Source organism: Chironomus tepperi, unplaced genomic scaffold (assembly GCF_022539635.2).
Source record: "Chironomus tepperi strain 1889 unplaced genomic scaffold, CSIRO-AGI_Ctep_v1 contig_223, whole genome shotgun sequence".
Classification (NCBI taxonomy): Eukaryota; Metazoa; Arthropoda; class Insecta; order Diptera; family Chironomidae; genus Chironomus; species Chironomus tepperi.
The window spans coordinates 1854878-1875878 of NW_027226345.1; the positions used below are offsets into that span (position 1 = coordinate 1854878).

Genomic DNA, 21001 nt, shown 5'->3' on the forward strand with positions numbered 1-21001 from the left:
TATCAGAAGCGTAACCTAATAAAGTTACGATCCCCTAACTGAGAAAGCTTCACTTACTTAGCAGATGTCGCCAAAAATTGTATATTTTGCTTCAAAACATCAGTGATTATCCCAGAGATAGTCTCCAATCCTATAATAACTGTCCCAAATCCTTTTTCAAAACAAACAACTGTGAGTTGTATATCAGTAAAGCTCAAAACAAAAGATGACTGTCATATCTGTCTCCATAATTCCATAACGTTCGCGTTATCATCACCATAAATTTCCATGTAAAACAAGTTCACAAGCATCATGTTTTTTAATACTAAAAACTATAGTGGAAATCCTTATTTCCAGTTCTATTTCTCTAAAGTTGACAATCATCATCCCTCATCCGGAATTCTCAAAATTTCACCTAACGAGTTATTTAACATGAACAAGGGGGAAATGAAACAATAATAATCATAAATTTTCTTTACAATATGAAATTTTTTTTTTATGTACTGACTGTCTGACTTTATATATATATATTTTGCAGCCCTTTTTTCTGCACATATATGCAGACAAACGAGAGGAAAAATGCCGCCAATGGAATCAGATTTTATTTTCTCCTAAAAATGTTGACTCTTTTTTTTTTGTTCTCATGCCTGAATCTGTCTGACTTGTAACTTGTAAAGTATTGATAAAATTTATGTTGTGTACGACTTTTTTAAGAGACATTAAATGATAATGAAATTAATCAATCTTTGATGTCACATCTGTGGACATGGCAGGAATACAAACTTTTTTTTGTCATCAACCCTCAAAAAGTCCAACATACATCAATATTCTATTTTTTAGTCTAAAGGTGATAAAAAAGTAATTTGCGACTATTTTGTTGGTTCCCCAAAAGCATATGCAAGTTATTCACCGCTACATTACATAGAATGATTGATTTTGATACACAAAAAACGAGAAGCGAGACCAAAAGAGGTGGAAAAATGCTTTTTTGAAAATATTTTTATCTGCAGGACATTGAACTCTCCCCAATAATAACCGCTCTCATCAAAGTGTTGGTGCATATATATGATATATGATAGATATGCAAAATAAATAAAACAGTCTATGAATTTGAACGCAGAAAAAAGGAGAATATATATATTTTGTGTATTAAAAAGGGTTCCACAACAAATGGTAAAATTGCATATTGCAGATGAAAAGTTATACTATGTGTATTTACATATGGATATACATGTAAAATGTCTGTCTATAGTAAAAGTAGCGTTTTTGAGTCTATAAACGTACGGATAAAATAACAATTAATCAAATAATGTTGCCATTCCACTAATTTCTACCTCTATAGATATTGTGCATAATATGAAAAGTACATTCGTTAGACTTGCCAATTTTTCGGTTGACCATATGAGGGTGGATTAAATAAAATTTTTTTTTGGCCTTCATTCCTTCTCACTCTCGCTCTTGTATTCAAAAATTTTTAGTCTATCCAATGTTTTGTTTTATTGTGTTTAAAGTTGCAGACATGATGCAAAAACAAATACGCAAAATAGTCTTTCCGTCTCTTTTATGTCTATTAATATTTGCGATAATTTGATTTACATTTGTAATTTTATACGAAGGGAGATTTTTTTTTTGTTGCTGCTGCTGTGTGTTACGGTCATAAAGAATTTAAGATGAGGATTTTATATGCATTTGTGTCTGGAACGTTATTGCGTCTTAGAATTGAATTTTTGTTCACATGGTAACGCTAGTTCTGGTGAAATTTATCACATAATGTAATTAGTAATTAAGTCTAAGCGAAATTTTTAGTTGAAATTTTATCAAAATGACTAAATATAGAATCATAAATACCGACATAGAATTTTTGTTATCACAATGTGATAATTTTCCGCAATCGTATTTTTCATTAGAGTTATTGACATTGTAAATAGAAGAAACGTGCGCGTGAAAAAATTAACACATAAATGACTTCATAAATAACATTCTTTTTTTTCTAGGAATTCGCAAACGTATCGTAAATTAGTAACAAATGTCTGTGCTGATTGGGGACGGAAGAGCGTTTAGTGCCTGCTTTCTTTTATCAAACTGTTTGATAGAATATTTCTAGGAACCCGAAAAGATAACGAGCGCTCCCATGAGGATGTTTTCAAACTTGAGCATCCGCTATTATATTGATTGAGTATACTCATGAGCACCCTCAATTAGTTGAGTAAACTCATTGTCTGCTTAAGGAATTGGATGATTGTTGAAATTGAATAAAATATTTTAGGCATAGTTCAGCATGAAACAATGGGCTCAATCTGGAATTCATAAATGATTTTAATGGTTTTCGTTGTTTTTCCATTTTATGACTTAAAATACCCCAAATCTTGGGAGATTGGGAAAACCGTAATCTGCCTTCAAAGCAGACCACTGGTGAAGACTACACCTTTTAGTGGTAAATCTCGATACCGATAAATACTGCTAGCGTCCGAGTTATGTGTCGAGATAAGTACGGTAAATGATTGAGTAAAGACAATCCACCTCGACTGAAGGGTGGCAATCTCACAATCAGAATAGGGATGGTAAAAAAGACTGGACTAACAATGACAACACAACCCAAACAATATAACATAGGCCAAAATGTAAATGTCTGCAATAAAATGACTCCAACCCTAAATTTCCTTCAGAAAGATTCCTAAGCCTAGTCAGTCAAAGTGACAACAAGTCTCCAATTTCATATTAAAACTCAGATATTACGTAGAAAAAAGATATTTTAGAAATCGTACGATATTTTATCGCGACATGTGTTGGATTTGTATTATTATTTTTTTTTAGATAAAATTTAAGCAGGAACAGTTTAGCTTAACCCGATGGTAAACTGCTATTAATTCAGTATTTTTTATTACTCATCCAAATTTTCTCATAATTATTTCAACATTTTTAATCGAACAAGGCCAAAAACGGAAAACAATTTATTCGGAGATTCTTTCTCTGTATTAAGTACAATATTATTTTCACAAAACAGTCTTTCAACGTTTTGCGTGTCGGCATCTGACTTTTGATGATTTTTTTTAGTATTTTTAATATATTTCACTTCTTAAAGGCATTGATCGAGTTCATTCCCGTTTTCTTGTTATTAACACGTCGAATGATGATTAAAACCTTATAATGAAGTAATTGGTAGCTCTGTTTTATAAACACGCTCCTTAAATTCATTAGCTTCTTATTTTTTATGGAAAAAATTATTGTTGATGAAACTATTTATTGACTTAATAAAAAATGAGCTCATTTGTTTTAATTCATTTGCTATCGTAAAGTTGATGCGGTAATGAAAATTCGTGCTATATCAAAAATATAAAGCTCAACTACATTTTATGATATTCTGTTAGTTGGCTTCTTCTTTTTACTCAAGTTTTAAAATAAAATAAAATGATACTTTTACTTATTAAACTTTAGTTTTTGCTACTTTAAAGTTATTCATGATATCATGATTCCCTAGTATGTCTTTGGAACATCAAAAGAAATGTTTTAATTTTAAGAACAACAATTTTAAGTGAGAGGGGAATTGGTTGGGAAGGATTTCGATAAGCTCGATAGAAGCGCACGTTTAGATTTAAATTTGATAATTTTGCAGAATTTAAGAAATAATTTAAAATGCTTCTGATATCGACTTATGTGGTGAAGGTTACAACATTAAAAGTCGTCAATTCTATGGGGTCCATTGGGGAGAGGAGGTGCGGAAGGAGGGTTTTGTTACAGCTCAAACAATAAAAACCTCTAAACTTTCTCTCTATGATGCAAGAGGAGAGACAGAACTCGAAGTTGACTCGAATTTTATGTGGAGTCAAGTCGACTTTTCCTTACAAAATACTAGTCGACTTCAAGTCCTTGGGAGAGAAGAGGTCCCTGGGTCAGACAATGAAAATAAGTCCAACGATCTAAAGAAGCTTATATGAATACAATTTTAGTTCAACACAGGTGACGAACAGCTAACAACATGGTTCTCCACATTTCCATCAACCTCCTCAGAAAAATGACTCATCATTTTCCAATAGCTACTAATAATCACAGATATTCATAAAACTTGAAATCATAATTGGAATTTAATCGTCAAAGCAATTATACTGTTTACTGAAAAACAAGCGCTTGTGCTGCAGCTCAAGTTTCAAATGTTATTAACTGCCAAAGTTATTTGAACTTGTTTGTATTTACATTCTTTTTTCTGCAATATCAGATTTATGACTGTCCAGAAACTCAGACAAAACAATTGATTTGAGTAGCAATAAGCAGAATGGAAATTGAGATGATAAAGTTCTATGAATAAACAGCATATCAGGAATTGGACAGCAATGAGCATTTGAGAAGGTTATGGTTTTATGCATCAAATTTGGAGGGAGTTGGGGAGGCTGTCGATCTGACTCGGTCTCTGACCAAAAGTCAAGATTTTGTACAAGCTTTGTGATATGGCCATTAATAGAGATAGATGGAAATCCTTCTAAAATAACCCCCAAGTCGAAGCATAGTTCCAGGAAGGATGTGAATAAGTACATCAAATTTGGTTAAAATTGATCTCCAATTTCATGAAGTACTAACTTTTAATGATACTTTTTGAAGGAATTAATCGAGTCTTTCTTAGAAAATTATTACTCGTTAAGCTACAAATTGCCATGAAACCCACATAACGCCCAGAAATGGATCTTAGATTTTGAACAACTAAAGTAACGTTTCTTAGAAATCACTAAACTCAAACAACCACGAGACAATATCATCAACAATACCATAACCCCCAAAAAATTCAAATCACTAAAATGCTTTTAATTTCACATTCATCAAAGCACAGAAAATAAGAAATTTCTGAATATATTCTAAGCAAGCTAAGCAATAGAAAATCAAAAAATAAAAAGAAAAAGTCTCAAAAAAGAAAACTTAGAGTTGATGAACTTTTTCTTGTGGTTAAAGCAGATTTTTATGTTTTTTGTTCATGCACAGCAAAAAAAAAAGTTTTTACGAATAAGAATGGAAAAATAAGTTTAAGTTCATTGAAACTAGATGCTCATTATCATCATAGATAAAGAAAATCGTTTCAAGCATTGTTCTCATTTTCTTCAAATATCAAAAATCTCTCTCTTAAATGATAAGTATTTACTTAGTCTCGAATGCTCATCTTGATGAAAAAAAAAATCGGAAAAATAATATCAATTCCATTTTATCCTATCAATGATCTCAAACCATCAAGGTCATTGACCAGATTTTTACTACTCAGACTAAAATTTTGTTATCAGCAGCACAAAAGAAAAGAAGCTTCTTACTGCATAATGGGTATGAGACGATGAAATCTCTCCTCATCTACTATCGTACATTCAGTTCAGTCGTAAAGGAAAGAAGAATGAGAAAAAAAATCCAATTGCCAAAAAAAAAAAAGTTCGTTAAACTTTTCATACATATATGTCTGCAACCCCCAACCCATATAAAGCAAAAATTCACTGATGGAGTACATATACATGTGCGTTCAACAGCATTTTAAGTACTTTAGCCTCTCCCTAAATAATGCGGATGAGCTTTTTCATATGAAACTTTAACATCGCATAAAAAAATTTTTGTATTTGTCATCGCTATAAATCATAGTTTTCATTATAAGCGAATAAGAATTGTCTAGATGAATACAAGTCAGTTACTGTAATGTTTCTTTTTTGTGTGTGAAAAAAAGAACAATTTTTGAGAAGAAGAATAGAAAAACTTTTCATGTCTGGGCTAAAATTTAGATAATTTGAAAGGGTAGACAGTGTAATTAAACTGGAAATGTAGTTGGGCTTAGCCGTAAATAACGTTCCATTTTTTTTCAAAATTTCAACGGAAAAAAATAATTTTTTTCAAAAACAGAATACTATTTATGTTAATTAAACTAATTTAAAGCATGATTTGCTTCCGTAGAGTAGTCTAATCTTAAAAAGGAACATAAAATCTTTATGCTCCCACAATTTAAATCATAATAAACACATAAATTTAGCGATTTTTATTAATTTTTCTGAAAAATTTTAAAAAATGGAACAAAAATTCACACTCAGTAATTGAGATATTTTTTGAATTTTTGCATTAATTAAAGCACTAACCATAGCAAATTATATGCCAAAATGTTGGTTTTATGAATTTCTACAATTATAACTATCAAAAGTGATCCTAAAAAGTCCAACTAAGGAGAAAAATGCCTTTAACTTCAAATTACTGAGTGTGAATTTCTAAACGGCCATGCCCAGTTAGATTAAGCGATGTAAAGCATATGATTTAAATTAAATGTAACTTATCTATTAGGTCTAGCTTTGTCTTTTAGATCAGCAAACTCAGCTTTTATATTGCAGACATGTAGCAAGGAGTCTTGATATCTTTAAATAATGAGCTTTTTGGATTGAAGTTAGCAGATCGGATCGATCGTCAAAGTATCATAGGAAATATTTAAAGAGTCATGACGACTTCTGATGTTGGATTTTAGATCAACTAACCTACTTGTGATATTCGGGAATACTGCACATTACTTAATAATTTCCAGGCTAAACTAAAAGTATTCCGATCTAGGTATAATTTTGAGCTTTATCAGCTTTTTCAGGATGCTGATATTGTCACTATTCTTCGTGTGAATCGCTTGAGATGGGCAAGTCATGTGAACTGACAACCACAGGATACACCAGTATATAGAGCAACATTTGCAGACTTTGTGGACGACAAAAGATCGAGCAGAAGACCGAAAATTTCCTGGATTGGATGTGTTGATAAGGACATGTTAGTTCTCAATATCCCGAAATGGCCGATGTTATCGAAAGATAGAGCTATCTGCAGACGTTCTCTAAACGTGGCAATGGGTCACAGTGTGCCCGAACCAAGGAAATAAGCTAGGACATAAGCAACGAAAGGTCATTATCTGATCTGCGTGTCTCGGTCTAGACAATCCCTCAAGAATTGGTCTACATATAGACACTTGGAACCCAAAACAACAAGCCTTACATACTTCCTAACAGCAAAAAGTAACTTCAAACCAGAACTCTACGAGACATTTTCCCAACAATCCCCCATCCATTCACAAAAGCACATGTGCCTTTAAAAATAAGTACCAGCATATCATAAGCAAAAATAATCAAAAGTTCATCATCCCATCTGCTCAACTCTATCAATCTCAGGCATACTTCTTCAGTTTTATTCCTCACCATTCCTATCCTCTATTTTACAGTGAGCATCATTTCCAATATTTATACAGTTTGTTCTAAAAAAAATAATTTTATAGAAGAACAAAAACTTTATATATATATTGAGTTTGAATAGGATTGAAAAGCAACAAAAAGAGTGAGTAACAGAGAGAAATAAATTTTTATTTTTCCAAAACCCTTGGCACAAAGCTACACGCCAGACATAATGGAATGAGAACAAAAGTAAGGCTAGGATGCTGCTTGGGCTGAGTGAGGGAGGAGAAAAAAGTTCAATGTCCTTGTTTTCGTATATATATAGTAGGAGCGCGCAGACAACAGTAATTTTCCGAACATCACTCCCTTTTTTTTCACAATTTTCCCTTCCATTTTCATCATCGCGTCTCGTTTTCTTTTTTTTTTGTGTGTAGCATGTACATATACAATGTACCCATGAGCAGCAGACACAATTTATATTGAGTTGGGGTTGTACAGTTAAAAGTGCAATGTCCATTTATGGTAAAAAATTTAGAAAACATTTATACATAGATATAAAATGAATTAGATGGATTGAATACAGCATAAGCCATAAAGTTAATGAGCTTTTCAAGGATCTGATGGAAGTGGAAATGGATGTGACTCACTGCTGATTAATCAAATTTTCTGTAAAAAACCAATTATTTTGCCATAAATTAACAATAAAAAAATGCACAGCTCTTGATCCTTTATCCACAAAAAAAGCTCCTTCCCCCTTTTGCCAGCCAATTTAGGTATTATGCTCAATTTATTGTTCGAGCCATAAAGTTCGTTGAACTCAATTATCATTCAGCAGGAGCACAGCATCATTCTTTGTGTGTATATGTGTGTAACCGTTGTCTGCCGTCTCCAACCTTTTCCCCTCCCCAAACATAAAATTTTGTTCTACACACACCAGACACTGTGACTAAAGCAACAACAACAACAATTTATTTTTCATTCTCTCCTTTACTCCAGTATACAGACACAGGATTCAATTCACCCTCATTGTGAGGCATTGTAAAATTTTTGTAAAAAAAAAAGGAAGGCAAGAGAATGAGATGGAATAAATTGGCGGCAGCTCATGAAAAAAAGTTCGTTTTTTTGTGCACAATAAAGTAAAAGAATGGGAGATAAAGGTTCAACAGACAGACGACAAATCTACTGGTGGAATATACACTGCAGGAAAATTGTTTTCCATCTCAATTCATACCCCATACCACTGATCATATCTAACAATTTTTTTTTATGTCTGGAAGTTTATTTCAACAAAAAAAAGGAGACATATTCACCAATATGTGCATCATTATTATTATGGCAGCACCGCACAATGAAACATACAATGCTAAAAACACATCATCATATGACTACAAAAAATAAAATTGTTTCAAGAGCTTTTGTCGATTGCTCATTTTGTGAAGTTTTTTTTTTCAGTTATTTTTTTTTGTTGCTCCACTCATTTCATGTCATAAAGGAGGTGTTGAAGCATGCACAAAGAGGTCCCCCCACGTAATTTTTTTTTTATGTTTGCCGTTCATGTAATGCATGCACAATTTAATATTAAATAAACACAATCTCATGGTATTCCTTTTCAAAAGCTGGTCGCAGGGCTGGTAAGGCAGATTTCTTGGTTCTTTTATGGTCATAATGTTTGAAAAATTAATTTTGACTTTAAATCGTATAGTTTTGGGATTTTTGAACCGACATGTCTTTAAACTCATTTGGTATTGGCAATTGGCAGACGGAATCCAGTGATAGAGCAAGCTTTACCGTCATCTGAGGGAGGCCATGGATCAAAGTTGATCTGTACGGCCAACGAAGGAAGTAAGTATGTCTTTGAACAGAGAAGCATGCTTAAATTGAACTTTGAGCAACAAAGTTTCTAGCAATATTTAGGTCTTAGAATCCAGTATTCAAGTCAGTTTCCTTTTCAATTATTCAGTAAATTACAAAATATCCAGGTCCGTTCCACATCTCTAGTGAAGTAATAGCTCAACTATCTTTCTGATTTCTAATTATAGCATTCATGACTCGTTCTTACATCTCACATTGCCTAATTATTGATTCCCGTTATTAAAATGCTTGATTTAAGAAAGGGTAGGGGTTCTGTTGGGGTTGGAACCCGGATTCTGTTTGTGTTTGGGACCCGGATTCTATTGAGGTTGACTAACGGATTATATTGGGATTGGAACCCTACTTCTATTTGGGTTGGAATTCAGAAGTTCAAATTCATAAACCAATTTTCGCGACCCATACTTTAATTCCTCTTCCTATCAAAAAGCAATCAATTTGTCTAATACCCAACCCTGACTAATGGAAATTGTTGAATAGTAATGAAACCGAAAAAAGGAAGTAACTTTTGTGTATGGGAGCAATTAAAGGCTTTTTACATGCATTATCATATAAATTTTTCATTTTAATGACATTCTTTGTACTTTTCACAAAGTAGTACTAATGCAAGTGTCATAAAGACACCATTCAGCTTGTTAAGGAAGTATGCTTTCGTTCTTTAGTTTTTTTTTCTTTCTCAACAGCTCGTTATGCTCTTCATTTTCATTTTGTTTTAATGGCACTTATTAAAATGACTTGTGAAGTATCATTTAAATGCTTTCGGAAGCTCAACAGGACAAAAAGTAAATATGATCAAAGGAATTGTACTCACCTTGCTAAAATAACCGACAATATGACATCCTTCAACATCAGCAATAGTCATAATGTAGAACAAGAATGGATCAACATCAAAGTAGAGGGTTTTATGATCCAAGAAGAATTTTGCTAATAAGCATAAATACTGACAGTAATTTTTGTGCCTTTTTCCATCAACTTGCCATACACACAGTTTTCCTTTTCTATAAATTTCATCGCCCGGAGGATGACGCCAGACACATTTTGCTGCGTGCCTTTTCATTGTTACTTCTGATTTTTGATAGCGCAGACAGAATTCACAGAGATAAAGTTTGGGGAGTCTTTGTACGTCTTCGGGATAGACACTCTGATACCAAACTTCCATATTATGTTTTCCCATAACTACATACTTGACACTACCACGACAAGGTAATTGTTTCAGTTCATTTTCTATATTTTCACTTGCAAGTGCTTGTGCATCACGGAATAATTGGAGATCATATTCGGAAACAGTTCCTGATAACATTGGTTCACGATCGTCACCACGAAAATCGTCATGAATTTTAGGTCCAGGCTTAAACTTGGATCTCATATCACGAATCTTTTGAAGATATGCTTTTTGTTCTGGCGTGGCTGGCTTCTTCGGCTCAAATTCTGCTAGTGCTTTTGATCGTTCCTCATTACGTTTCTTCCTCTCCGGGATATTATTCTTAGTTTCAGCAATTGTCAAATTATGAAACACTGGACATGCTTCTAATGTAAAATGCTTATCATAATTGCCACTTAAATGACCATTTGAATTACATCCTTCAAGTGGACATCCTTTTTCTTCAGGCTGTGAGTCTTTTGATAAATTCAAATTAAGTTTTTGTTCAATTTTCTTTTGCTTTGATTTTCCTTTTGTTGGAATTAATGAAGGAACTTTCTTGACTGGACTTCTTGTACTCGATCGTTTTGTGCTGTCGTCTGTTTCCGATTCTGATTTAATTGAGCCTCCAAGATGCTTAGATTTTCTTACGCTGCTCATTCGAGCTGATTTTCTACTTGGAATCGCACTTTCTGAATCGGAGTCAGAATTTGATGATGCTGATGATGACTCGCTAGATGAGGATGAAGCTGATGTAACATCTTTCTTAATTTCTGGTTTCTGTTTATCGTTTGGCGTTTTAGTTGGAGTTGTTTTTGGAACACTTGATGAAGACGAATTAGCAGTATTTGCCTGCTTTCGAGGCCTTCCTCTTCCACGACCACTAGTTGAACTGTTTGATAATCTACGATCACTTTTAACTGATGGCTTCTCATCATCAGATGAATTATCTGGTGAGAATATGCTCTTCTTTTTGAGTACTTTATTTGCTGCTGATGCCTTCTTGGCATTTGCTATCAATTTCTGTGATACACTTGATTTATTTGTAGTTGGAGTTCCCGCAAATGGTGTCAGTTTGGCAGCTGCTAGTGCCTTATTTTGTTGTTGTAATGCTTGGTGTTGTTTCATAACACTAGGAGGTACTTTTCCCCCAGTCGGTGGGTTTATTGCCGCAGCCGCCGCCGCTTGTGTTGTTGCTTTTTGTTGTGGGTGTACCTTCTTTTTCTCATTTTGAACAGGAGCTTTCTTAACTGGACTTTTAGGACTTTCATCCTCTGTTGATGAAAGACTACTTTTTGAGCTTTTAATTTCAGCATTCTTAATTATTGCTGCTTTAGCAGGCAATTGTTTCTCCTGGCTTTTTCTAGCTAATACTTTTTCTGGAACTTCTAAAATAACAACAAATCGTTTTTTTAATCTGAAAAGTCACAAAATATTAATTAATTACTGGCTGGAGCTGATGTAGTTGGCTTTTCTGGAGATTTTTCATCAGAGCTACTGCTTGAATCTGATGAACTCGAATCAGAGGAGTCTGAGGACCTGCTACTGCTGGAACTTCGAGAACTACCAGAATCGGAGCCACTTGAACTGCTTCCGCTTGAATTACTGCTGCTTGTTGAAGTTGCCGACTAAAAAATTAATAATAATATTCATAAAAATAAAATTCAAATGAATTTTCAGCTTTACAGTCACTAATTTTACCTTATGTGGGCTCATTTTGATAACTTAGTTGTTTTCCTAGTCAGTTGAATTAACTTTAATTGATTTTTCGACAGAAAATCTAATTTTTGAGTGAATGAAAATATTTTTAAGAAAATATAAACAAAAACTTTGTTGACGTCCCTTGAAATCACCCAATGCTTAAGAGATATTACCCAAAATGAATTTGAATAATTTTTGGTCGTTACACTAAATTTTTATTAACAATGATGTAGATTCAAATATGAAAATTCGGAGTATTAATGTTGTGTGAATTGCAATGGTGCAATAGAATTAAAATTTATGCATTTGTTGCTGTAAATTTCATTTAGATTCAGTATCACCCAATTCAATATTATCCAATTTACCCATATTTGGGTAATACTTAGGGGTGTAAACTAACTTCTCCGAAATGATTGTTATTCAATATTTAATTAATGACAAAGATTTTAAACTTCTTTAAATAATAATTTATTGTCAAAACATTACATGCCTACTGTGATATATTGAGAAAATAAGCGAATAAATCAATAAAAACTCAAATATTTATTACCCAAAAGTTGACAACCCTGTATTCGGTTTTATTTATCAATCGACACACGAATTTTACATTTTCACGAAAATAAATTAATTAAACTATAAACACCAACAAAAAAATGGCAAATTTTGGTCCAAAAATGCCCGGCGGAATGTCACAAATGCAAAATCAAATGGTAAATAGTTAATTAAAGTTTTAATTCAAAACATTTGTTCACAATGATTCATTTTTTTAAGGATCCAGAAAGTCAAAAAAAGATTGAGGAACAAAAAGAAGAGCAAGTACAAATGAAGAATATGATGTTAGCTAGTCTATTGGATCAAGAAGCACGAGCACGTTTAAACAATTTAAAATTGAGTAAACCCGATAAAGCAGATGCTGTTGAAAATATCATCATTCAAATGGCACAGAGAGGACAAATCGGTGGTAAACTGGATGATAAAACATTTACTCAATTGCTGGAATCACTCAATCAGCAAATGACTCGTTCAACTTCTGGAATTAAAGTTAATTATGATAGAAGAAGAAACAATTTGGACAGCGACAGTGATGAGGATTATTGATGGATTTTTTCTAGTCGCACGAAGAATTCTCATTGTCACTTTATTCAGTTCTTTTCGCAACTTGCATATTTTTGTTTTAATTAACTCTATTGTACTCCTTATTTTTGCGCATTTTAAATTTTGTTTTTCTTGTCGATTTTTTTATGTTTAAAAAGAGAGAAGAAAATAAAGCAAATATTCTATTAATAGCCATACGAAAATGTTGTTTTGACTTCAATTTCAACAAATATAAACTAACGAATATTTTAAATTCAAAATATAACGAAAATTCAAAATTTGAAAAGTTGTTCAGAAATTGAACTTGATGAAGCTAGCGGTAAAAATTCAAATTGTTAGACACAAACGGCTAAATTTGATCCATAGAAATAGAAACGAAAATTCCACAGCAAAGCTTAATAAGACTCAATATATTGACCGCTAACTGTATTGTTTATGTTTTTTCACCGAACGGGAAAACACAATTCATTTGCAGTTCTATCGTAGAGTTAATTAGTTGTGAAAATAATTTTATAGCATAAATGATGCCACGTAATACTTTATTAAAGTTAATTTTATTATATTTATCTATTGGCATAACATTACAAGATGCTTCTGATATTCGTAAAAAGCAGGTAAATCAATTATCTAATCTGTTATGGACGTGATATCTAATCGCTTAATTATATACAGAATGATCATAAACCAAAGGAATTGACTCTTTCAACTATAGCAAAATTATCAGAAATGAATGATATTGGTCACTTTAACGAAATATTGGATAATATATTAATACCGAGAGTTGTTGGAACTGAAAACCACAAAAAAGTTAGAGAATATATTGTCAAAGAAATGAAGGATTTACAATGGACAGTCGAGTTTGATGAATTCGAAGATAAGACCCCAAATATGGGAACTTTAACATTTACCAATATTATAACAAAATTAAATCCAAATGCCGATAGATACCTCGTACTAGCTTGTCACTATGACAGTAAATACTTCCCTGATGAGGAATTTTTAGGTAAGTCAAATTTTAATTCTTAACGGTTTAAAATATTTTAAAAATTAACGGAAGTTCAAAATTTGAATAACATTGAACTTGAAAATTCAAATTCTGAAAATACGTTAAATCTTGAACTTTTTCCTAATCCAATGACTTATTCATCAGGTGCAACTGACTCAGCAGTTCCATGTGCAATGTTGATAAATATGGCAAAAACTATGTCATCGCAATTAAACAAGGTCAAAGACAATAACAATCTTAGCTTAATGTTCATATTCTTCGATGGTGAAGAAGCTTTTAAGGAATGGAGAGCTGATGATTCAATTTATGGTGCTCGACATTTAGCAAAGAAATATGAAGATGAAGGATTCCTTCCGAAAATGGATATGCTTGTTTTGCTTGATCTTTTGGGAAGTCCAGATCCCGCGTTTTATAGCTTAAATCCGGAATCACTTAAATGGTATTTAAGGCTGGAAAGAACCGAGGATACATTAGGAAGCATGAGTCTACTTAAAAGCTACACACGATCAGGTGTATCAAGAGAAGATCCACCAAGATATTTCCAACAACAATCCCTTCATGCTGGCATTGAAGACGATCACATTCCATTTATGAAACGTAATGTCAAAATTTTGCACTTGATTCCGCTACCATTCCCAAGTGTTTGGCACAAGATCGAAGACGATAGGAAGGCAATCGATGTTGATACAGTTGAAAATTTAATGAAAATTTTGCGAATTTTTATAGCTGAATATTTGCATATCGATATCGATGAGTGATCATTAATGCTTATTATACTATTTATTGTTGAGCAATGTGACTTAAGGCACATGACTTGTATGAAGTTAGCATGAATTTTTTGAACTTTGAAGTTTTTGGTCATTTAATGATCAAAAAGCTTTGGTTCTAAAAATTCATGCCAACTGCACATAAATCAAAATTTACCATATGACTTATATGAAGTTAGCACAATATTTTTTGTACAAAAAGTCTTAAATACAAATTTTCCACAAAATTAATGATGCTGTTTTAAATGCTGCTTAAAATGTGAATTCCGTAGGAATGACTTGTCACACACTGTGCATGTATTCTTCTCGTATTGACTATTCCTGAACTCTTCATCATGTTGGAAACGCTTATGTCGTTGATAAAGAGTTCTATTAGTTAGTTTGGAATTACAGATCTCACAAGTTATTCCTTCCTCAAGGACATGCTTCTCTATATGATTGGATCTTGCTGCTGGCGTCTTAAAGCTCTTGTCACAGAGACTACAAATGTACGGACGCAACCCAGTGTGAATATTTTGATGGATTTTAAGGTCGCTCATAGTTTTACACTTCTTTCCACAAACTTCACACGAGAATCCGGAAATTCCCAATTCAAATAGAATGTGAGCCTGAAGTTGATGTTTTGCTGAATATCGTTTACCACAATAGTCGCATTCAAATGATTTCAAATCACACACCTTTTGATGAGCAAGCTTCTCATATATCGTTGGGAATTTCATTTTACAGCTGCTGCACGTGTACGAAATGTTTGGAAAGAACTCAGGATGTTTATTTTTCATGTGCTGTAAATATTTACTTAGACCAGAAAGTCCTTGAAAATATCGATTATCGACAAAGCAATAAATAGTCGTGGTATGCAGCAACAGCTGATGAACAACACAGTCATTTTCATCAAAATATCTCACAGTACAATGTCCACATTTCCATACAGCTTCGTCTAAGCAGGCTTCATCTGCGTCGCCAACTGCTTCCTTATAATATGAAGCACCAAAAGTGATCAATCCTTCTGTTGGAATTAAATTAATTAATTCAGGATTGTTGTGGAACTCCAGATGCTCAGAGAGTGAAATTTCGGAATTAAATATAGTTCGGCACTTGTCGCATTTAAAGTGAGGCATATTTGGTGCTAATACCTTAAACACTTCATGACATTCCTGGTGAATTTTTGGTCTGACATGATGCTTAGCATGAATGAATTTGACGCCGCATTCATTGCAAAAATTTTCACCTTTACTGACATTTTTATTCATGACTTTCTCAGTCAGTCTTGATATGTCCTGTATGCTTCTATCTGCTATATCATTTGATTCACTTTTGGTCTCAACAAAAAGTCCTGGATGAACGCTTTTTAAGTGATGTCTCAATCCGTCACGATGTTTGAATATTTTAGAACATTCTGGGCACTTCCAGACATCCTTAATGCCTTCATTCTCAATCATTGTTGTAGTCTTACAGTTGGCAATGTATGACGAGTCGATTTTCTTGTCCCGGATGTGCTTCATACGAAAATGCAGCTTAAATGATTGTTCTGATTTGTAAATTCGATCACGTTCACATCTTGAGCACTTCCAGACTGTTTCCTGGCCATTTTCAGTGTCTATTATAAGTTTGCTTTTAGTTACTTCATCCTTTAAAATTGCTTTCTCGTCTGTGGGATTTTTAAGAAGATGTAAGTCTCGAAGATGTCTAATTAAGCTGGCTTGAGTGCAAAGAACAACTTGACATTCTGGACATTTAAAGAACTTTTTCCTTCCTTTGAGAAAATCACTGTTACTGACTTGTTTTTTTATCCATTCTACTTGGTCTGTATCGAGATCATTAAGTGTATTGAGTCTCCTTTTCTTTGGTTTTGAGACATCTAGTTCCGATTCTGTTAAATTCACTTCTAATTGCTGAATTTCTGTTTCATTTTCATTATTGTGATCGTTTCTAAGATGAGCTTTAAACGATTCCGGAGAATTATAAATAACATTACATTCAGCACATTGCCAATTACATTCAAATGGCTCAACCTGATCGATTGTTATTAAATCTAGATCATATGGATGACAACTTCCTAAATGCGCTTTAAAAGTTTGTTCTGTTTTGTAAGATTTTAATTTTGAACATAGAAGGCATTTATAAAAAGAGTCAATGCATTCATTATTGACTGTACCTATGTAAACCTTGCATTTTTGAACTACTAAGTTGAAAGCTGTTAGTTCCTCAATATCTAAATTACTCTCAAATTTATTATAAGCTAGTATATGAATGTCTCTTAAATGTTGTTCTAATGATTCTAAAGTAGGCAATGATGCATAGCACACCGTACATTTAAGGCGCTTTATCCTATCTTTAAGGATCTTGCTGTCATTAGCTTCATTTTGAATCCATTGAAGATGTTCGTCATTGATTTCGTGGTCTATAAAATTATTTTCTTTAACAGAGGATGTTGTGATATTTTCAGCTATACTGACATCATCTCTATCCAAAGAATCGTCGCATGCAGTTTCGTCAAGTTCTTCGGGATCATAGATAATCAACTCAGTTTCTTTTGGTAATTCTGTGATATTTTCTTGTTGTATACACCATTTTGTAGAACTTTCTGTTATGTTAAGGATTGTAATGTCTTCAAAACAACTGAGAAACTTCTCCAGCTTTGATAAAACTTCCAGTAAGGTAATGAATTTATTAAAATTTGAATATTTCTTGGCATCGCGTTTAAACATGTGAAATGACACTAAAGTATTGTTGCATTCTGTACAAATAAGGTTGGGTTTTGATTCGTCTATCTGAAAGCATAGATTAATTCAAGGAACCTGGATTTACTGTATACTTCTGTCAACTTACATGAATAAAGCAAGTATCGAAAATTAAATTCCTAAATTCTACATTTTCCTCATTTATTAACACAGAACTGCCACTCATATCAATTAAACTAGTTTTATTAAAGCTTTTCTGGCAGAAGTAGCATTTCAGAAATACTATAGAGCTACTCATTTTTGCGTACCCTGAATTTACGTTATAAGCCACTACCCGTTACTAAGCCACTGGCTTAGTAAAGAAATTTGACTCAGGAAAAATTCTGTATCCGTTAATAAGCCACTACCAAAAAGTCATTAATTAATTTAGATAAAATAATTTTTCCGATTTTAAATGACATATTCGATTAAAAACAAACTGTAAGGACTAGAAGAAATTTATAATTTTTAAGATTTCCATGAAAATTTTCGTTTTTTCTTCATTTGTTTACATTTTCTACTAAGCCATTACTCGTTAATAAGCCTTTTTTTGCGATTTTGAAAACTTTTTTCTTCCGATAAGCCACTGGCTTATAACGTAAATTCCGGGTAAGTTACAGAAACTGATAATATTTTGATTTTTTGTTTACTAACAAAAATCAAGTTTGAAAGCCATCAAAACATTGGATTTAAACAACAGCGCATTTATCTGTGGATGCATATTTATCACTTTAAGAATGTTATGAAGCAGCGTAAAATAATAATTGCGTTTCTCGATCATGTTATACACATGATTAAAAACATTGCATCCTTATATTTCCGAAATTTTACTTGGACAGTCGGACACAAAACACAATCAATCATTTTTATGAAAAATCAGCTTAAAAGTCTCGCCTCAAAAATCACGCTCGAAAAATTTCTGCCGAAAAAACAACAAAAGAATTTAAAATTTCGCAAAAATATTTAATTAAATTAGAATGAACGCAGCAACATTACGCCAACAGTTGGCAAATTTGTGTGGTACAACTGGAGGTCATAAGGAACAAGCTGATAAGTACCGAGCTATATTAGAACAGATTCTTGCGCACAAAGATGACCAAGAATTTTTGAAGCAATTCATTGAAGCTAGTAAGTCATTGAAACATCCTCAATATACCTTATTCTGTATCTAATTGGTCCTTTGTTTATTTCCAGTTGTGAATGATCAAGTCAGTTTAGTGATTTCTCGGCAAATTCTAACTGATATTTGCACTCACTTAACAAAACTTCCAGATGAATCATCCCAAGCAATTTCTCACTTCCTTTTGGATCGTGTTCAGCCTCGAGTTATATCCTTTGAAGAGCAAGTAGCTACAATTCGTCAACATTTGGCTGGAATTTACGAACGACAAGAGCAATGGCGTGAAGCTGCTAATGTTTTGGGATTGATTCCATTAGAAACTGGTCAAAGGTATGTCATTTCTAACGAACTTTCCGAATTTAAATTTTATTGCTGTCATTTTGAACTTCAACGACTCTTTGAATTTTCAAAATTTAACGGATTTGCAATTTCCTTTCAGACAATATTCAGTGGATTATAAGCTAGAAACATACTTAAAGATCGCTAGACTTTATCTAGAAGATGAAGATGCAGCAATGGCAGAAGCGTTCATAAATCGTGCATCAATGTTGCAAACTGAAACAAAAAATGAAAATCTCCAAATACTTTATAAAGTGTGCTATGCTCGTGTCCTTGACTATCGACGAAAGTTCATAGAAGCTGCTCAACGATACAATGAACTATCATATCGTAGTGAAGTCGATGAGGAAGAACGCTTAGTAGCACTTAAAAAAGCTCTCATTTGTACTGTCCTTGCATCTGCGGGTCAACAGCGTTCCCGTATGTTGGCAACACTTTTTAAAGACGAAAGATGCCAGCAACTACCAATGTACAATATATTAAGTAAAATGTATATGGATAGGATCATTAAACGTACAGAATTGCAAGAATTTGAAGCACTTTTAATGGATCATCAAAAGGCAAAAACAGCAGATGGATCGTCAATTTTGGATCGTGCCGTGTTTGAGCATAATTTATTATCTGCCAGTAAACTATACAACAATATAACATTTGATGAGCTCGGTGCCTTGCTTGAAATTCTACCTAAAAAAGCTGAGCGCATTGCAAGTCAAATGATAACTGAAGGACGTATGAATGGCTACATCGATCAGATTGATGGCATCGTACATTTCGAAGGTAGCTATAACTTCAATTTACAATTAACAATCATCAGGTTTTATGATCTTTCATATAAATTTATTTAATTCTACTTACTATATAGCTCGTGAGTTCTTACCGCAATGGGATAAACAAATTCAAAGTCTGTGCTATCAAGTAAATAACATCATTGAAAAAATTACACAAGCCGAGCCGGAATGGATTGCAAAGAAGATGGATGAAGAGATGGTACATTAAATTTAATTTCAGACTGGAAAAAAATACGTGTGTAAAATTATGATACAAGTATAATAAAAGGCACTTTTATGTTGAAATTCAGTGATTTCGTTTCTTTTTTATTGCATGCTATAATATCCTTGTCAAAAATCATTTGTGCAGTTTTGTGTGCTGTAATAAAGTTAAGTTATAATAAAATTTCGCCATCTTTTTTGATCATTTTAATAAAAATCAATTGACTCTGCACACTAATTAAATTTAGGAAGCGACGGAAAGTATTTGAATATGTCTGTTGAGTTACGAAAGTTCTGAAAATTGTTGACTTGGGCTGTTGATGTCTCGATATTTGGCATTTGTCTTCGCTCTCTCATTAGACTTTTTGGAATCTCCATCATTTTTGTTGGATCCAGGTTTGGCATATCCTTCATGTCTTTAGAGCTCATATCCGTCATATCGGTCATTTTCGTCTTGTCCATGTTTGAGGGCTGTTTGATTAAGTAATAAAAGTTATTGGAAGGAGCTATGATTTTAAGATGAGTGCAACGGATATTTTGAATTTAAATTTCAACGGATTTTATAAATTTGAAAAAAAAAAATCTTGAAATTTCAAATTTTGAACTTCAACGGTTTTTCAAATTTTACCGAATTCTTAGTAATAATAGTTCACATCCAATTCATTGTGTGCAGCATGTCAAAATAAAAGTAAATCCAAACCTTGTAGTCAAATGATAGTAGGGCACGTTTAACGATCCTCGAATGCGATGATGATTTCTGTATTGTATTCTGTATAAAATATAAAATCTCAGTAAACTTAGAAACATCAAAAAAATTTATCGCACAAAAAAAATCTCAACATTTTCGGTTCCGTCTTTCAAAATCTTTTTAGTGAACATGGATTTTCAATTTAAAGTATCTGACGATAGCAGCTGTGATGCATCAAACGATGAGAATGAATATCATATGGAGATTGAATTTACCTCATTAAAATTCAATGATGAAACAATTGAGAACTTTCAAATGATTTTCCTTTATGGTGATTTAATGAATAAATTTAATGTTCAGTCGGACATCTTTTATGAGGATGTTAATGGTGATGTTGATGATGATGATGAAGATGAAGATGCTGGCAAAATTATTGAAT

General features: G+C 32.9%; 5 protein-coding genes across 8 annotated transcripts in view; 3 read left to right on the forward strand and 2 right to left on the reverse strand.

Annotated features, from left to right (window-relative positions):
• chm (lysine acetyltransferase chameau) overlaps positions 1-11976 on the reverse strand; it is a 70230-nt gene extending 58254 nt beyond the window's left edge. Inside the window, exons 1-3 of the mRNA XM_070641005.1 lie at positions 11839-11976; positions 11585-11765; positions 9808-11525 (exon numbers count right to left, since the gene is read on the reverse strand). Of these exons, the coding sequence (XP_070497106.1) occupies positions 9808-11525; positions 11585-11765; positions 11839-11853 (1914 nt within the window). The 5' untranslated portion in view covers positions 11854-11976. The remainder of the gene's footprint in view (positions 1-9807; positions 11526-11584; positions 11766-11838) is intronic.
• Positions 11977-12387: 411 nt separating this feature from the next.
• PDCD-5 (programmed cell death 5) lies at positions 12388-13136 on the forward strand. Its single transcript, XM_070640918.1, has 2 exons — positions 12388-12548; positions 12610-13136. The coding sequence occupies exons 1-2, from the start codon at positions 12492-12494 to the stop codon at positions 12934-12936; spliced, it is 384 nt and encodes a 127-aa protein (XP_070497019.1). The 5' UTR covers positions 12388-12491; the 3' UTR covers positions 12937-13136.
• A 229-nt stretch (positions 13137-13365) lies between these two features.
• On the forward strand, positions 13366-14937 carry isoQC (iso Glutaminyl cyclase). Its single transcript, XM_070640961.1, has 3 exons — positions 13366-13547; positions 13606-13936; positions 14084-14937. Exons 1-3 carry the CDS (start codon positions 13455-13457, stop codon positions 14695-14697), a joined length of 1038 nt encoding a protein of 345 aa, XP_070497062.1. The 5' UTR covers positions 13366-13454; the 3' UTR covers positions 14698-14937.
• LOC139091032 (PR domain zinc finger protein 5-like) lies at positions 14082-18077 on the reverse strand. 4 transcript variants are annotated; one of them, XM_070640959.1, is made up of 3 exons: positions 17939-18077; positions 17536-17696; positions 14082-17477 (listed from the first exon to the last, which is right to left on the reverse strand). In XM_070640959.1, the coding sequence occupies exons 2-3, from the start codon at positions 17683-17685 to the stop codon at positions 14934-14936; spliced, it is 2694 nt and encodes an 897-aa protein (XP_070497060.1). In that variant the 5' UTR covers positions 17686-17696; positions 17939-18077; the 3' UTR covers positions 14082-14933. The 4 variants fall into 4 exon arrangements, with proteins under 4 accessions (XP_070497060.1, XP_070497061.1, XP_070497057.1 ...); XM_070640960.1 differs by having other exon boundaries at positions 17959-18063; XM_070640956.1 differs by having other exon boundaries at positions 17536-17874; positions 17959-18029.
• Positions 18078-18335: 258 nt separating this feature from the next.
• On the forward strand, positions 18336-19962 carry CSN4 (COP9 signalosome subunit 4). The gene is made up of 4 exons (XM_070640935.1): positions 18336-18554; positions 18621-18876; positions 18986-19662; positions 19748-19962. The coding sequence occupies exons 1-4, from the start codon at positions 18404-18406 to the stop codon at positions 19879-19881; spliced, it is 1218 nt and encodes a 405-aa protein (XP_070497036.1). The 5' UTR covers positions 18336-18403; the 3' UTR covers positions 19882-19962.
• The last annotated feature ends 1039 nt before the right edge of the window (positions 19963-21001 follow it).

Coding starts and splice junctions, on each gene's coding strand:
- PDCD-5 (XM_070640918.1), top strand. CDS start 12,492: ATGGCAAATTTTGGTCCAAAAATGCCCGGCGGAATGTCACAAATGCAA. Junction 12,549..12,609: donor CACAAATGCAAAATCAAATG/GTAAATAGTTAA, acceptor CATTTTTTTAAG/GATCCAGAAAGTCAAAAAAA.
- isoQC (XM_070640961.1), top strand. CDS start 13,455: ATGATGCCACGTAATACTTTATTAAAGTTAATTTTATTATATTTATCT. Junction 13,548..13,605: donor CTGATATTCGTAAAAAGCAG/GTAAATCAATTA, acceptor AATTATATACAG/AATGATCATAAACCAAAGGA. Junction 13,937..14,083: donor CCCTGATGAGGAATTTTTAG/GTAAGTCAAATT, acceptor CTTATTCATCAG/GTGCAACTGACTCAGCAGTT.
- LOC139091032 (XM_070640959.1), bottom strand. CDS start 17,685: ATGAGTAGCTCTATAGTATTTCTGAAATGCTACTTCTGCCAGAAAAGC. Junction 17,478..17,535: donor TCGATACTTGCTTTATTCAT/GTAAGTTGACAG, acceptor CTATGCTTTCAG/ATAGACGAATCAAAACCCAA.
- CSN4 (XM_070640935.1), top strand. CDS start 18,404: ATGAACGCAGCAACATTACGCCAACAGTTGGCAAATTTGTGTGGTACA. Junction 18,555..18,620: donor GAAGCAATTCATTGAAGCTA/GTAAGTCATTGA, acceptor GTTTATTTCCAG/TTGTGAATGATCAAGTCAGT. Junction 18,877..18,985: donor CCATTAGAAACTGGTCAAAG/GTATGTCATTTC, acceptor ATTTCCTTTCAG/ACAATATTCAGTGGATTATA.